This window comes from Ranitomeya variabilis, chromosome 1 (genome assembly GCF_051348905.1).
Source record: "Ranitomeya variabilis isolate aRanVar5 chromosome 1, aRanVar5.hap1, whole genome shotgun sequence".
Classification (NCBI taxonomy): Eukaryota; Metazoa; Chordata; class Amphibia; order Anura; family Dendrobatidae; genus Ranitomeya; species Ranitomeya variabilis.
In genome coordinates, this window is record NC_135232.1 from 343,568,555 (window position 1) to 343,586,887 (window position 18,333).

At 45.6% G+C, this 18,333-nt stretch overlaps 1 protein-coding gene across 3 annotated transcripts in view; it reads right to left on the reverse strand.

Annotated features, from left to right (window-relative positions):
* PTCH1 (patched 1) overlaps positions 1–18,333 on the reverse strand; it is a 131,116-nt gene that overhangs the window by 102,097 nt on the left and 10,686 nt on the right. For 2 of the 3 annotated variants that reach the window (XR_013224428.1, XM_077299615.1), the window contains exons 1-2: positions 13,273–14,258; positions 9,971–10,163 (exon numbers count right to left, since the gene is read on the reverse strand). Coding sequence is in view for 2 of the 3 variants with exons in the window: in XM_077299615.1 (XP_077155730.1) it covers positions 9,971–10,163; positions 13,273–13,458 (379 nt within the window). In the remaining variant the exon portion in view is untranslated. Of the gene's footprint in view, positions 1–9,970; positions 10,164–13,272; positions 14,259–18,333 lie in introns of those variants that run through there. The other variant, XM_077299620.1, reaches the window with a different exon arrangement.

Genomic DNA, 18,333 nt, shown 5'->3' on the forward strand with positions numbered 1-18,333 from the left:
TAATAATTATAAAATATATCGATATTAACATTGAGTAGAATTTCGGCCTATTGGTTCGGCCCTCCACAACAGTCAGTCTCTCATGTGGCCCCTTGGGAAAATTGTCCTCCCCTGCAATAAACCATCTCTGCCTTCTCTAAGGGTATGTTCCCACGATCAGTAAAAGCTGTGGGTTTGACGCTGCGCACATCTACAGGGTCCAGCCCGCAGCGGCCAGATGTTACAGCATAGTGGGTGGGATTTGAAGAAATCCCATCTCCGCTATGTGTGCAGCGACGCCTCTGGCTTACCTGTGTAGACAGACATGTGGTGCATCTTTTGAGACAGCAACATGTCAATTTATCTTGCGGAGACGCTCAGTCTCCGCAAGATAAATTTTCCGTACAATGTATTGATCGCAGTTATTCCGCACGGTTCAATGAACACATGAGGAATCACCTGCATTCAAAAGACGGCAGCGCTTTCGACGGAGCGGACATGTGCTGGGTCCAAAGCACTGCCAGTTTCTGACCATGGGAACATACCCTAAGAGGAGTCTGGCTGTATCTGACATTCTCCTTGCTGCAGCAACTGCATGCCTGCGTGAAAGCAGTTCACTCTCCACTGATGTTTTAGGACACAAGTGCAGTGTAAAGTGTGGACTGCCCAGATGTTTAAAGGGAACCTGCCACCCCCAAAATGGAAGGTGAGCTAAGCCCAACGGCATCAGGGGCTTATCTACAGCATTCTGGAATGCTGTAGATAAGCCCCCAATGTATCCTGAAAGATGAGAAAAAGAGGTTAGAATATACTCACCCAGGGGCGGTCCCGCTGCGGTCCGGTCCGATGGGCGTCGCGGTCCGGGGCCTCCCATCTTCTTACGATGACGTCCTCTTCTCGTCTTCATGCTGCGGCTCCTGCACAGGCGTACTTTGTCTGCCCTGTTGAGGGCAGAGCAAAGTACTACAGTGCGCAGGCGCCGGGAAAGGTCAGAGAGGCCCAGCGCCTGCGCACTGCAGTACTTTGCTCTGCCCTCAACAGGGCAAAGTACGCCTGCGCCGGAGCCGCAGCATAAAGACAAGAAGAGGAAGTCATCATAAGAAGATGGGAGGCCCCGGACCGGACCGCGACACCCATCGGATCGGACCACCCGCCCAGGTGAGTATAAGCTAACCTCTTTTACTCATCTTTCAGGATACATCGGGGGCTTATCTACAGCAATCCAAAATGCTGTAGATAAGCCCCTGATGCCGGTGGGCTGTCAGGAACTGGTTAAAGAAGTATTTGCAAAATGGAAATTGCTGTTTTGAGTATTGTCTACTATGTGAAAACATTCATGAAGGGCTATTGCAGCATGGTGGGCTGTAGTAATTAACTTTACCAAATGGACACAGATTACAAAATAAAATGTTAAAGCAGTTGTCTGGAACTTGACAACTGATCCATCAGACAGATCATCAATATGAGATCTGTTAGTCAGACAACTGGCACACCCACTGATTAGATGAAGTCTGCTTACAGTTAGTACCCCACCTTTCAGCTGAAATCTCCACAAGTGATGTATGTGCTGGAAAACAGCAGTACCACATATTGTTATGAAGATGCTGTCAGGTACTGATATTTCTCTCCCATTTATTTGAATGGGAGAGAAATAGAAATACTTGGCAGCGAAATACTAAGCGGCATCCACTAGGCAAAATATAGAGCTACAAGTACTGTGTTCAACTCTGTACACTGCTTATATCTGACTACTGTCAAAGCAGAGTTCAAATGATCAGTAGCAATTCCATGTGTCAGACCCCCACCAATGTCATATTGATTACCTAACAGTAGGTTCATTCTGGACAACCCCTTTAAGGGCTCATACTCACTTGTGAGCAACTCGGATGAGTCTCGCATGTTAAAACCCGACGCTGCTGCCGGCACTCAGATCGGAGCGTGCGGCCGCACAGGAATACATGCAGCCGCACGCTCTGCTCCTGAGTGCCGGGTGCAGTGCCGGTTATGTATTGCCATGCGGGACTCATCCGAGTCTCGCACAAGTGAGTATGAGCCCTAACACAGAAATCTGAAGATGTCAGGGTATTTTATTATGCTTTGAATGCAATGCAAAAGTGATCCTGATAAATCCATGAGGATGCTAATCATTTACAGGTGGATGGATTGGACATGAGCATTCTTGCTCTTAGGTGGTTGAAACAGTTTTTAGGGATCAGAACTGATACACAGACTACCATGTACAGAAGTTGCTGTACCCTCATTATCTATTGCAGGGATCCCAACTAGTGGATGGAAAGCCACATGGCCACATATGGAGCGCAGACATCTGTTATTGGCCACTCTAAAGGCCCCGTCTCACTAAGCGATTTACCAACGATCACGACCAGCGATACGACCTGGCCGTGATCGTTGGTAAGTCGCTGTGTGGTCGCTGGGGAGCTGTCACACAGACAGCTCTCTCCAGCGACCAACGATCAGGGGAACGACTTCGGCATCGTTGAAACTGTCTTCAACGATGCCGAAGTCCCCCTGCAGCACCCGGGTAACCAGGGTAAACATCGGGTTACTAAGCGCAGGGCCGCGCTTAGTAACCCGATGTTTACCCTGGTTACCAAAAAAAACAAACAGTACATACTCGCCTTTCGGTGTCCAGGTCCCTTTGCCGTCTGCTTCCTGCTCTGACTGAGCCGCCGTACAGTGAGAGCAGAGCGCAGCGGTGACGTCACTGCTGTGCTCTCACTTCTCACTGTACGGCCGGCAGTCAGTGAGAGCAGGAAGCGGACGGCAAAGGGACCTCACGGACATCAGATGGTGAGTATGTATTGTTTTTTTTTTTTTACATTTACGCTGGTAACCAGGGTAAACATCGGGTTACTAAGCGCGGCCCTGCGCTTAGTAACCCGATGTTTACCCTGGTTACCAGTGAAGACATCGCTGGATCGGTGTCACACACACCGATTCAGCGATGTCAGCGGGGCCTCAACGACCAAAAAAAGGTCCAGGCCATTCCGACACGACCAGCGATCTCGCAGCAGGGGCCTGATCGCTGGTACGTGTCACACATAGCGAGATCGCTACTGAGGTCGCTGTTGCGTCACAAAACTTGTGACTCAGCAGCGATCTCGCTAGCGATCTCGCTATGTGAGACGGGGCCTAAACACCTTTGTGCCCTAGAGACACCAGCTCTGTCAATTCTCAACCAAAGAAACGCAAACCAAATTGTTTGTTTGTGTTCACAAGCCCCACCACTACCACCGTCTATTTAGCACTAAGAAATTGTGTAATCACAGCTGGACATGCACAGTATGGGAGGGAATCAGCTTGCTTTACATGTGTGGAATCTGCACCTGGGGATAACTAAAACAAGAAGATTTACCAAATGTTCCACATGTTCCCTAAAATTACTTTTAAAACAGAAAAACCCTCTACTGATTTATTTGTAGAACGTATGGAGACACACTGTGACTTACATTTGTCAGACTTGTGATAAGCAGAGCTGATTAGGTTTATGCTATGGTATGGTACAGTTTTTCATTTGCGAGCCAACACAAACTGACTAGCAATTCTCATTATAATCTTGTGGGGATCAAAAGGTTGGCTCCTTTACAAGTAAGGTCCTATGTGTAAGTATGTTTAAAGCAAGAAGTCTTTTCCCAACACATCCATAATTAACTGCTGCAAAACACTTTCTCTGAAGGTAACCAAACTAGTCAATCTTTCCTCAATCTCATCCAGATATCATCTTAATATTTCACTTCCATCATTCAACTGGATGCCAGTCACTTCTAATGCAAACAAAACTGCCTCCATCAGTACATATATATCGTAACTAATCTCCAAACACCACTAAAGCCCACCTCCACTCTATACCTGTCTTTTTCCCTACCCTCATCACCTCCTTACACTCTTGCCTACAGGACTAGACTCAACTAGTCCAACTCTTCTAAAAACCATCATCTCACAAGGCAAGCACATACGGTAATCATTCACCTCTCTTCACTACTATCGATACAATAATTCTCAACCTCACCCAGCTCCAGTCTCCATTTCTGATCACTCTCTTTGGCACACCCATATGGGAACAGCTACCACCGTTGAGATGCCTTTACTTGACTAGATGTACTCTGTACCTTCTCACTGCTGTCTGTACATTATGCAGTATCACAGAAGATAACAGCACTATGTTAGGCTATGTGCACACGTAGCAGAATTGCCGCGGAAATTTCCGCGGCAATTCTGCGCCTCCTGCCGCGGGTATATCGCATGCAGAATTTGCATGCATATACCCGCAGAAAACTAGCGTTTTGCAATAACAATTAGCTTGCAGAATGCTAGCGTTTCCCAAGCGATCTGTAGCATCGCTTGGAAAACTGTTTGACAGGTTGGTCACACTTGTCAAACATAGTGTTTGACAAGTGTGACCAACTTTTTACTATAGATGCAGCCTATGCAGCATCTATAGTAAAAGGTAGAATGTTAAAAATAATAAAAAAAAAAAAAAAAAAAAAAAGGTTATACTCACCTCAGCGGCGTCCGTTCCTAATGCTGTGTGTTCAGGACCTTCCATTGACGTAGCGGTCACGTGACCCGCGGTCATGTGACCGTGACGTCATCGCAGGTCCTTCACACACACCACAGAGGCCGTTGAGAAGGTCGGGCCGCCCGAAGGTGAGTATATCGCTATTTTTTATTTTAATTCTTTTTTTTTTACCACTTATATGGTGCCCAGTCCGTGGAAGAGAGTCTCCTCTCCTCCACCCTGGGTACCAACCGCACTTGATCTGCTTGCTTCCCGCATGGTGTGCACAGCCCCGTGCGGGAAGTAAGCAGATCAATGCACTCCTATGTGTGCAGAATCGCCGCGATTCCGCAATTTTAATGAACATGCTGCGTTTTTTTCTGGATTGCGATTCCGCTCAGGAAAAAAATGCAGCATGTGCACAAAAAATGCGGATTGCATTCTGTTACATAGGATGCTTAATGTTATCGTTTTTTTCGCGGTTTTATAGCATTTTTATAGCGAAAAACCGCGAAAAAAACGCAAAAAATCTGCTACGTGTGCACACAGCCTAAGGGAATAACGAGCTTTAACAAATAAAAGATCAAGTTGTATGACACTACATACTTTTGTTCTGCAAATGACAAATATCGTTGTCGGTGACAGTATGACTGTCAATCCTCTGAAATTTCACAAAAAAAAAATCTTTAATGGTTGTACACCCAAGTAAGCTATGCTATGTAGCTAGTATATGCCATAGTTACAGAGCTGTGGTGGTCTAACCTTTGAAGCTTCTTTCTCTGTGCATCCCATACCTTTTTTTCAATGGGCTCCTATTGTGGACAGATGCCAAGGCATTCATCCAGACTGTGGCCACTGCAAGACTTAAACCTCATTAACTTATATTCCCAACAAAAACGTTGTTTGTACTCTTAGCCTATGCCATGGGTTTGCCTAACCATATTTTTCTGCTGCCATTTTACAAAACGTGTAGCAAAGACACACAGGCTCCATTTGTAAGAACACTAGGCTGCTCAACACAATTTGGAGCTTTCCGATTTGAGACAAAACCCTTTTCCCCACTCCAGTTTATTTATTTTCAAACAAATTGTGCTTTACTCACCCTCTCTGGGTCCAGCACCGAGTCAGCACTGCTGCTCCAAGTGTCTATTATTGTCTGCAGCGCTGACATCACATCAATAGTGCTGCAGAGAACAAGTGAGCTCAGAGGCCTTGACGTTAATTCTGCAACACTAGCAGACTCTGTTAGATCCTGGTCAATAGCCTAGAGCCCCCACTCTCTTAGGGGACACAAGCATTTCTATTCTGGAGTTAAGACTGCTTAAAGGGAACCTGTCACCCCCTTGGGCCTATTAAGGTAAAAGAGCCATCTTCAGCAGCACTAACGCTGCATTCTGTGAAGGTGGCTCTTATGCTTTGTATCCCTAGGAACGCTGAAATAATCACTTTTATAAATTTCGTGCCATACCTCTATTGAGTCAGGGAGGTATGATTTCTCCCTGACTCCGCTGCCTTGCAGCCATCCATCATCCCACCGGGTGCTGCCTCCTTTCTGTCTTGTGCCGTCACCGGCGCTCTGCAATTATTTCTCAGTCATGCACCGTGAGCGCTGCCCTGGAACTTACATCAAGTGATGTAAGTAGATCGTGCCTGCGCAAAGCGTCAGATTCCCAGCCCCGCAGGTGAATACATCATAACACACTGCGAGGCGGGATCTGGGGCCTCCGCTGTGCGCAGGCGTGATCTACTTAGAAGAGGATTCTTTACTGTTACGGCAGTGAGAATCTGGAATTGCTTGCCTGAGGAGGTGGTGATGGCGAACTCAGTCGAGGGGTTCAAGAGAGGCCTGGATGTCTTCCTGGAGCAGAACAATATTGTATCATACAATTATTAGGTTCTGTAGAAGGACGTAGATCTGGGGATTTATTATGATGGAATATAGGCTGAACTGGATGGACAAATGTCTTTTTTCGGCCTTACTAACTATGTTACTATGTTACAATGTTACTTACATCACTTGATGTAAGTTCCAGGGTAGCGCGCACGGTGCATGCCCGAGAAATAATTGCAGATCGCAGGCGCTGGTGACGGCACAAGACAGAGAGGAGGCAGCACCCGGTGGGATGATGGACGGCTGCGTGGAGCTTGAGTCAGGGAGAAATCATACCTCCCTGACTCAATAGAGGTATGGCACGAAATTTATAAAAGTGATTATTTCAGCATTATTAGGAAGACTAAACATAAGAGGCACCTTCACAGAATGCAGCCTTAGCGCTGCTGAAGGTGGCTCTTTTACCTTACTAGGCCCTGGGGGGTGACAAGTTCCCTTTAAAGACCTTTGGTAACATCACGATCATCTTACCATAATGTCACCAAAGGTCCATTAACTGCAGGAGACTAGGGGATCTGAAGAGGAGACAGGCTGGTATGTACTATATGTGCAGTGCATGTATATTTACTAATGATGAGCGAATGTACTCATTACTTGAGATTTCCCGAGCACGCCCAGGTGTCCTCCGAGTATTTTTTAGTGCTCGGAGATTTAGTTTTTATTGCCGCAGCTGAATGATTTACAGCTACTAGCCGGCTTGATTACATGTGGGGATTCCCTAGCAACCAGGCAACCTCCACATGTACTTAGCCTGCCTAAAAGCTGTAAATCATTCAGCTGAGGCGATGAAAACTAAATCTCCGAGCACTAAAAAAATACTCGGAGGACACCAGAGCATGCTCGAGAAATCTCGAGTAACGAGTATATGCGCTCATCACTAATATTTACATGTGTATGTGGCTGTGCAGTGTGTGTGTCTAATACACGTGTATGTGCAGTGTGTGTGATGACTAGAGATTAGCGAATTTGATCGAGTCCCTGCTTATTTGGCAAGCTAAACAATAACAAACAGGCTCTCCATAACTATGTTGGGACTGTGACACCACCGCGACACATGCAGCTGCGGCGCCGATCAGCTGGCACGCTCCATGTATCCAGGTTCCCTCTGCAGCTTATTTGGTAAGCGCTATAGCTTGCCGAATAAGCAGGGACCCGATCAAATTCGCTCATCTCTAGTGATGACATGATTAGATTTGAATAAATGTTGATTTTTTTGTTCAAGAATGAATGTGGATTGTTGTTTGTGGAAAAAAATAAGACATTCCCTGAAAATAAGACCTAACCAATCTTTTAGAGCCCCCCAAAAAATAAGACCCAGTCTTATTATCTGTGAAACATGGTAGAATTCACTTCAAATACAGCTTCCAAGTATATGGATATAACTCTCCTTAGATGTTGCTAATACCATTTTAGCACAATATCTACTCTAAAAGGAATTTGCCCAATATTCTACTTTTCAAAGACCATTCGCACAGCTGTGACACCACTAGGTTAAACCTTGCAGTAAAATATTCACATATTATTGGCATGCCTCCACCACTATATACAGTGTAGCACATTCAGCTTTTGTTTGACCAATGAATTTAAAATCCTTATATGGAAGAAATCCATGGATAAGAAAAATAGTTGACAATTAATAAGGAGAAACGTACACCATCACCTGGCTGTCATGAATAAGAAAAACATTAGAAAATTGATGTTTATTCATAAACCTCGCCACTAAGTTTCCATTGATATTTACCCTTATTGGTTGCCAAACGACTAAATCATTGGAAGTGACATTCACAAATTACTGGGCGCAACATAAGAGGGGAGATCCCAAACAACATTTAGCATGGCCCTGGAGTACTAATTAAACAGGGGTGGCTTTAATACAGTTAAAGCACACAAGTTTCTGAAGTGGCAGAGAATGCCAACTAATGTAAGAGCTTATGAAGCAATGCTATTGTGGTTTCATGCCAGAGAAAAACAAACAATTATAAATCGGGATAATAGACTCCAGGTCACCATATTAAAGGGAACCTGTCACCACGTTTTTGGAAGATGGGATAAAAATAGCGTTAAATAGGGGCAGAGGTGGGCGTTACATTAGTGTGTTTGTTATGCGTTTATTACCCACCTAAGTTGCCGAAATACCTTTGCAAAGTCTCCGTTTTCGCCTGTCAATCAGGCTGGTCTGGTCAGATGGGCGTTGTCTTCCCCCAGATTTTGCGTAGTTTTCCGTTGGTGGCGTAGTGGTGTGCGCATGCCCAAGGTCCCGAATCCTCTGCCAGGGGATTTCAAAGAGCGCGGTGTCCGTTATTGCATTGGTGATCGGTGGGCGCGGCCATCTTCCTTTGGCCGCGCGTGCGCAGAAGCGGCGCTCTGCTTGCCGCGGCGCTCTGCTGGCCGCGGCTTCAGGAAAATGGCCGCCGCGATATCCATCTGCGCACGCGCGGCATCCCGCGGCCATTTTCCTGATGCCGCGGCCAGCAGAGCGCCGCTTCTGCGCACGCGCGGCCAAAGGAAGATGGCCGCGCCCACCGATCACCAATGCAATAACGGACACCGCGCTCTTTGAAATCCCCTGGCAGAGGATTCGGGACCTTGGGCATGCGCACACCACTACGCCACCAACGGAAAACTACGCAAAATCTGGGGGAAGACAACGCCCATCTGACCAGACCAGCCTGATTGACAGGCGAAAACGGAGACTTTGCAAAGGTATTTCGGCAACTTAGGTGGGTAATAAACGCATAACAAACACACTAATGTAACGCCCACCTCTGCCCCTATTTAACGCTATTTTTATCCCATCTTCCAAAAACATGGTGACAGGTTCCCTTTAAGTGAAACAATTTTTTAGAAAGTAACTTTTGAGAGCATTTTTTACTTTTGAGAGCTTCTTTTTTTTTTATGTCATCATAGCATGCCATCCAGACCATAGGAAGTCAGGAGTGGCATTGATAGCCAAAACAATAGAAAATGCAGACAGAATTGTCTTCAAATTAAATATCCTTCTTACTTTATATTGTTTTATTAAAAGTAACACAATACAAAACACAAAGTACTGTTTGCACATACAAACAACATATAAAGCTGTGTGCTGGTACCAATGCTGAATCTGTATTTATCAATGCAAAAACAAGAACAATAGTCATTGAAACAAGCAACATCAAATATGTGAATCTCCCCTTGCTATGGGGACACCATGTATTTGAAGGATTACACTCCTATTTTACCTTGAGACATATGTTGCACAACTCCACCCTCTTGAAGCAAAACTTGAAAGCTTTCCAACATAGGACCACACACAAGACTCTACAGGTTGCATTGTGCATGATTTCTTGCTAGAGGCCTTCCCAGCAAAACAACTAGTTAATTTCATATTAAATACCCACTTTCATATGGATGGCAACACATGTTAAAACAAATACTAACTAGGAGGTTCAGGAAAGCTGAAAAATGTGCAAGACCGAAAACCATTAGCTGCAACATACAGTACTTAAAAAAAAACATTAAATACACGGTGCACCATATGTACTGCCACAATACAACATGACAAAATGGTAACAAGTAACACGTAAGAAAGGCTTTCTTACCTTCAACCCAAAGCTCCTCCACATTAGTCTCTAGATTCGCTGCTCGTAATCCTACCGCAAAAGCACCAAATATCAAGAGGCCCACAACCAAAAATTTTCCGCAGTTTTTTTGTATGTAGCAACCAAGTTTAAATAACAGTCTTTGAAACATCGCTCTGAGCCATAGAGGCGCTTTCCTGCCCGTGGCTTTCCCCTAAGGAAGATAAAAAAAAAAACAATAAATGTAATTTAATGTCAGACAAAGCTTCCGAGGTGACATTGGTCATGAAATACATGTTTTTTTAGTCAATCCAAGGATATAGGGGCTGTACTGTAGAATCATGTCGTCCAATGGCCATTGACCATGATGCATGTGTTATGACTGTCCCCTACATAAAGGGATATTTATTAACTGTAATCAGAGGCAACTATCATGGCATAGCCTTGGTAAAGATAGTTTCTGATTGGTTGTTTGTCACTTTCATATCATGTTGACACAAGTCACTTCAACTGATGTAGTTCCCAGCAGGTCACCTTTTGCTACTGAAAAGGAAGGAAGGCCTTCAGTGGTGGAAACAGCGATTGTTGTATTCTCACTACACTGGCACCATCATCTCATGGCTGACAGGTATAGCCACCCAGGTGGTGACCGGCACTATGTCTCCCTGGAAATTGCCAAATAGACAGCACGTTTAGTAAACCAACTGATTGATCAATTCTACTTTTTTGGGCTGCAATATAGTATACCCTGATATATGTATATATATCTATTGTGGTGGTAGCAATGTCCATTTAGTACCAGGGGTGCAACTGCTTTCTGGAAACAGAATTTTATATCCAACCTGCTACCCATCATCACTGGCTGTTTGTGGTACTATCAATCTATGTATTTGGTTAGAAAAGCTTTTCTTGCTACTGGATTTCATTTAAAGAGGATTTGTCACGAGATTTCACAATACAAATTGCATCCATCATTATATAGAGCCCTTAGACCTGGTCAGAGTTACCCACACAATTCATGTCATATTGGAAGTATAATCTTGACATTAAAGATTAGCATTTTATGAAAAATCACATCTTAATAACAGCCACGAAAACTTTCAAAAAGGATTACACAGCCGTTCTTACATAGATTTTCAAAGAAAGTACATGGTTAAGCAAGCACACAGTACTTACACCAGGTTTCTAATGATGTATGCAGCAGTAATCTGGGGACAAATTCTGCAGAGAGCTGTGCTTACTAACTAGAACAGCATCTACAGGAAGACAGTGGAAGTCCTGGAAAGCATGTTTCCACATTAGCAGCAGCAGCACTAGCTATCGACTATACACGTGGTTACAATGTACAGACACATGGGCTAGTAGCAATGTCCACAGAGATGTGAATGAAGCAGCAGATTGGCCCTATGGAGCTCACAACAACATTAGTGAACGGAAGAGGGCAGCCACATGGTCTATCCTTGTGAGGAGTAAAAAGGGGGACTGTTCCCTGTGGCAGACACATAAACAGGATGCCTGCAGGCGGGTATATGCAACCTGTCTGCAGAGAGGAGATCCCTCCTCACCTTCTATACATAACTTTACTACAGATCCAGAAACCGGAGAGCAACATGTTACAGGTGGCACACATGCACACTGCTCAGTCCTACTCTTCAGGGCAGGATTTATGAATGGTGCTGAGCACCGCTACATTGTACCCAGTGCAAGAGCCTACAGCTCTAGTACTGAGTGCACGATCCCTACAGATCTAGTACCCACTGCACGATCCCTACAGCTCTAGTACCCACTGCATAATCACTACAGCTCTAGAACCCACTGCACGACCCCTACAGATCTAGTACCCACTGCACGACCCCCTACAGCTCTAGTACCCACTGCACGACCCCCTACAGCTCTAGTACCCACTGCACGATCCCCCTACAGCTCTAGTACCCACTGCACGACCCCTACAGCTCTAGTACCCACTGCACGATCCCCCTACAGCTCTAGTACCCACTGCACGATCCCTACAGCTCTAGTACCCACTGCACAATCACTACAGCTCTAGAACCCACTGCACGACCCCTACAGATCTAGTACCCACTGCACGACCCCCTACAGCTCTAGTACCCACTGCACGACCCCCTACAGCTCTAGTACCCACTGCACGATCCCCCTACAGCTCTAGTACCCACTGCACGACCCCTACAGCTCTAGTACCCACTGCACGATCCCCCTACAGCTCTAGTACCCACTGCACGATCCCTACAGCTCTAGTACCCACTGCACAATCACTACAGCTCTAGAACCCACTGCACGACCCCTACAGATCTAGTACCCACTGCACGACCCCCTACAGCTCTAGTACCCACTGCACGACCCCCTACAGCTCTAGTACCCACTGCACGATCCCCCTACAGCTCTAGTACCCACTGCACGACCCCTACCACTCTAGTACCCACTGCACGATCCCCCTACAGCTCTAGTACCCACTGCACGACCCCAACAGCTCTAGTACCCACTGCACAATCCCTACAGCTGTAATTCCCACTCTACAATCCCTACAGCTCTGGTACCCACTGCACGATCCCTACAGCTCTAGTACTTAGTGCACGATCCTTACAGGTCTTGTATCTAGAGCACATCCACTGCACGATCCCTACAGCTCTAGTACCCACTGCACAATCCCTACAGCTCTAATACCCACTGCACAATCCCTACAGCTCTAGTACCCACTGCACGACCCCTACAGCTCTAGTACCCACTGCACAATCCCTACAAGTCTAGCACCCACTGCACGATCCCTACAGATCTAGCACCCACTGCACGATCCCTACAGATCCATTACATACTGCACAATCCCTACAGCTCTGCTACACAGGGCATGATCCCTACCGCTCTAGTACTCACTGCACAATCACTACAGCTCTATTACATACTGCGCGATCCGTACCGCTCTCATATAGTGCACTATCCCTACAGCTCTTGTATCTAGAGCACATCAATTGCACAATCCCTACAGCTGTTACATAGTGCACGATCCCCACAGCTCTATTACATAGTGCACGATCCCTACAGCTCTTGTAGCTAGAGCACATCGATGGCACGATCCCTACGGCTTTATTACATAGTGCACGATCCCTACAGCTATATCACATAGTGCACGATCCCTACAGCTCTTGTAGCTAGAGCACATCGATGGCACGACCAATACAGTTCTATTACATAGTGCAGGATCTCTACAGCCCCAGTACCCAGTGCAGCCCCCTGCGACATTCTGACCTGCTGTAACACTACTATTTACCCCCTCTCATTAACCCCCTAGGAACCAGAGCACACTTCACCTCTGAGATCTGCTGGAGGGCGAACGTCGCATCACAGTAGCTCGGCCGCTGCAGATAGTCCCGGTCCGGCGGCCCCGTAGTCCTGTGATGTGGGTCTCTGTTGCGCCCCCTCCTCCTGGCTACCCTCGGCCGGGCAGCTGGCTCCCCACTGCCCTGTGGCTCAGTAGCATAGGCAGCCAGGGCCATGTTGTGGCCGGACTTGTGCACTCCGCTTTGCCCCTAAGGTTTAGCTGGGTCGTGATGGGGGAGGAAAGGCTTCTTGTTCCTTGGCTGGCACAGCTCGAGTCTTCATGCTTCTCCAGGCGAGCTGGTGGCGGGCGGCGAGTCACACTTTGCGCCTTCCATCCCCACATTTCGCGATCCGGAGGTCGTAGCCGCTTCCCACATTCAGAGTGTTTGTTTATGTGCGGAAGGTGGAGAGAGGGAGTAGGGGCGCTCCTGCACTCGCTCCTGCACTCGCTCACAGAGAGATCCCAGCAGCCCAGAGGAACATGGAAGCAGCTAATCCCACATTGCGCTCTGTGCACCGCCGGCCACAAGCTCCAGCTCTCCCAGCGCGCAGTCTGCTCCCACTGGTAGATGGGCTCTGTGCACGATGGAGAGTAGCCGGGGACACGAGCCTGCTGCTCCGCTCACTGCCGAGGCTTCGCTGGGTAGCAGCCACTGATCGTGCCTCTCCTCCGTGCTCCCGGTGCAGCAGAACAGCAACCCGATCGGTGACTGGGGCCCTGGGAGACTTGCTCAGCTGCCTGTGCGCTCCACTCTTTCCCCCTTGCTCTTTCCTTGCTTCAATAGATGAGATGTAGAAGAAGGGGGGAGGGAGAGAAAAGCTCGCTCTCTCCATTTGGAGAAAGAGAAAAGGAGGGGAGACTGTGGAGAGAGCCGCCCCCGGGGCCGTCAGATGGCTGGGAATTCGCTCATACCATTGGCTGAAGTGCAGCAAAAAAATACTCAACAAACATGACTATTATTAGCTGCTTAGCAACAGCTCACCAAAGTAGAGGGACCACCCAGGCAGCCAGGACTTGTGTGTGTATGTGTGTGAGTGTGTGTATCTCCCAGCTTCAGGGGGAGTCTTAAAGAGAACCAACCCTTCCTCGCATGCAAGCCGACAGTAACCAGCTTTCCCCTCTTTCCCAGCCTGTGCACTTTCCTCGGCTTTCCGTGATATCCTGCTTTCCTTCTTCTCCAGTTAGTACTTTTTTCTGCCTTCTCTTCCCAGGCTTTACACTATTCTCAGCTTTCCTTCTTCAGTGTTCTGTTTTTGATCTTCAAGATTTGTCCTGTTTTCTGCCTCCTCTTCTACTCCAGTCTCTATGTCGGCCTGCTTGCTTATTTCTTGATCTCCTGTTTCTGGACTACTCTGCTTCCCCCTTCTTCATCAGTCCCTACGTTTTTCTTCTGTAGTCTTACCTATAGCTAATTTTCTTCTTAGTCTTATGTTTTTCCATTCCTGTGCTTACCCTTACCCATTTTTCCTTCCTCTGTCGTTTCCCTTTCTTTTTCTCTTCTTCAGTCCCCTGACTTTTATCTTCTAGCTCCAGTCTCTATGCTTGCCTCTATTTTCTCTCATATGTTCTCTGACTTGTGCTTTCCCTCTTGTTCTTAATTCTGTATACTTATGATCTCCATCTGCAGTCTCTTCATCTTTTTCTGCTCTGCTTTCCGTTGTCTGTAGTCTCTCCAGTAATCTTTGATTTCGCAGACTCCAGCCCCTTCATCATTCTGTTTTCCCTTTCTCTAGTCTCTGATTTTCCTCTGTCTCTTCACTTTTCTCTTTCCCTTTTATCCAGTCTTTATAGTAATCTGTGCTTTACCTCTTCTCTGTTCGCTTTATTTTTAGCTGTCTCTAGAATCTTCACCTTCTCTTTCTGTGTCTTATAGTCTCTGAAGTAGTCTCTGCTTTCCTTCTCTGTTTTCTTCATTTTTCTCTGCTTTCCCTCTTTCCCAAAAGTCTATGATCTCCCTTTGTCTTAAGCCTCTTCTCCTAGTTGTCTCTACTTTCACCCTTCTCTGTCCTCTTCACTTTTCTTTGCTTTCCCGGTCTCCATCCAGTCTCTTCTCTTTTCTCTTTCCCTCTTCTTGTCTGCTCAGTAGCCTCTGTTCTCCTGTCTCTTCACATTGCTTTTTCATGTTTTTTAGTTACTCTGGTCCCTTCTTTTCATGATTAGTGTATAAGCCCTTTGTTTTCCTGTTTCTATCCTTTCACATATCTTTCACTTCTGTCTCTGCCCTTTATTTCTGCCTTCCCCTCTTCTTAAATCCATAGATACTTTTCTTTCCTTTCCCTCGTTGTCTCCAGTATCTACATTTTCCTCAACTTTCTCTTCTCAACTCAGAGCAGCCTTTTATAGGTCATAGTTCTAAAAAAAAACAGGCCTGGCCAAAGAAACACTTTTGTGTCAAAGTTCCTTTACACGTTCTGTGCCCATCTAGTGGGAACTCTTCAGAGATCCTTTAAAGAGGCGCCTTGGCCCCAAGCTGAAACAAATACTGGGAGGTCCAGCTTGAATTCCCAGGCTTGCACAAATAATGACACAGTGCTTGTGGGAGAAGTACTGGGAAGTGCCAGATTTTTTCTTTCTTTTCTTCTAACATTCCATTTGCAGGAAAATAAAAAGGCACCCCTTCCAAACCAGCCTACAGTGATAGCTATCATCCTACCAGCTTGATATATTTTTCTATAAGCAAATATGCAGTAAATGTAACCCCTTATTACCCCCAAATAATTCATAGCTGTGACTTTCGTCCCACAGCATGCTATGGGTTAAAGACCCACCACACGTTATGCTCTAGAATTCCAATGGAACACATGATAGAGATTTGTGGCAAGGATGTATGCTACAGCAACCATATCCCCCTGTAATATATTATGTATGTATTTTGGTACTGATTCATTGTGCGTATAGAAATGATGTTTTAACTTGCTATTCCAAATAATTCATATATATTTTATTATTAGAATTTCTTGATAGAATTTTGGTACTTTACATAATAAAGTAAATAGAGGCTTTTTTCTCTAAGCTATCATCTATAATTTTCTGTTAACCTACATAAGGTTTTAACTATGCATCAAAAAGTTACCCGCACAAGTTCACTTGGGCCTCTTGTAGACACAGCTGGCTGCCTCAGAAAAGAATTATTACCTGTCTTTAGTGACACTTTGCTGCAAAATGATGTCACATGAAATCTGAGTAAATGGGAATAAGCTATACTAAATATATTATGTGCTGACATTTTGAACTGAGGTGAACAATGTCTTAGCCTCCTCTTTAAAAGTCTACTAAAGTAAATCTTTGTCTTATGCAGTCTTTATAGCCAATGCACATAACCCTTATAGAAATCTATGCTCTCTGTATCCAGAATATGGCACCCATAGCCTGCTTTGGAGTCATACATTGCCTCAGAGGCACGCAAAGTGGTTTTTTTTTTGTATGATTCTGGGAGAAAAAATATGTTGGCATGCTTCAACAAATGCCATGCCAGAGATATTCTCCTCTAAAAACATTGCTTCTTGAGTAAAATGCACCCCTGGTGTCCACAGGTTTATGATCAGGACCAGATGGGATGTACGCGCCAAAGTACCGAGTCTGTACTCATGACGATTCCGTGTTGCTTGGACCCTTAAAGTGAAAGTTTGCCTTTTGCAAAGCCTTATAAGATAAGATTCAAACTGAAATTCCATAGGACGTTTATGCAAAGAGTGTTTAGGGTATGTTCACACAAAGGTTTTTTTGACGTGGGTGGATTCTGAAGTGGACCTGCTTCAAACAAAAAAAGCTTCAAATACTATTTTGCCCTGATTGAACAAGCACTTTTTGTCAATCTTTTTGGTATAAAACGGCTTGAAATATCTTAAAATGTGTGCACAACTTGTAGCTGCAAAATAATTTCTGTCTTTGGCATTTTTACTGGCCAGTAGTGATGAGCGAACGTGCTCGTATAAGGTGTTATCCAAGCATGCTCGTGTGCTATCGGAGTGTCTTTGGCGTACTCAAGAAATATGGTCGAGTCCTTGCGGCTGCATGTCCCGCGGCTGTTCAACAGTCACAACACATGCGGGGATTGCTGAATAAACAGGCAATCCCCACGTTTGTTGTAGCTGTCAGACAGCTGCGAGACATGCAGGAACGGGGACTCAAACATATTATTCGAGCAGACCGAAGATGCTCGTTAGCAAATGAGCATGCTCGGATAACACTTTGTCCGAGCACGTTCGCTCATCCTTACTGGCTAGCTCTGAAAAGGATTGGTAAAGGGAGTGGAGCTTATGCGGAAGGGGAGCTGGTGAGCTAATCCAGCAAATTCATCAAAATTCATGCCACAAAAGTAACATAAATTGCAACAGCAAAGCACTCCAATCATTTGACATGCAAAACTCCAGTCTTGATGAATTGGGGCCTATGAATACTCTTTTATGTGTATATTTTAAAGCTTTAAAATCCATGTAAAAAGAAACCTGTGAAGTTACCCTTAGGATAGGTACACAAAACAGTTTTCTCTACATCCAAGAAAAACGGTCCAGTTATGCCAATCAGATTCTGATCAGAGTTTGATCAGAGTGGGATCCGATTTTCTCACATGTGGAGAGAAAAAAAGAGGTTTATCCACCTACTCCATCTACTCAGTCCATGAAAATCAAACCGTACTCGGATGTCATTCGAATGAGGTCTGATGTTTTGTCAGGGCCCATAGACTTGCATGGACGATTTTGATCGGACACTCAGCTCAAAATTGGATGTGCAAAGCCTCATAGAATAACATGTTACCAGTGCTATCCATCAAAAGGAAGGACATCACTCGTCCGTTTTAAACGGTTGTGTGCACGAGCCCTAAAAGTGATTTTTGATATGGATATTGGAGTGGAATCCTTAAATAACAAACTATGGGTTATCCCCATGTCAATCTTTCATGGCTAAAGGTACCGTCACATTAAGCGACGCTGCAGCGATATCGACAACGATGCTGATCGCAAAGTAAAGTAAAAGCAGAGCACAGCGTTGACGTCACCGCTGTGCTGTGCTTTACGGCCGGCCGGCGCTCACAGTCAGTGCGGGAAGC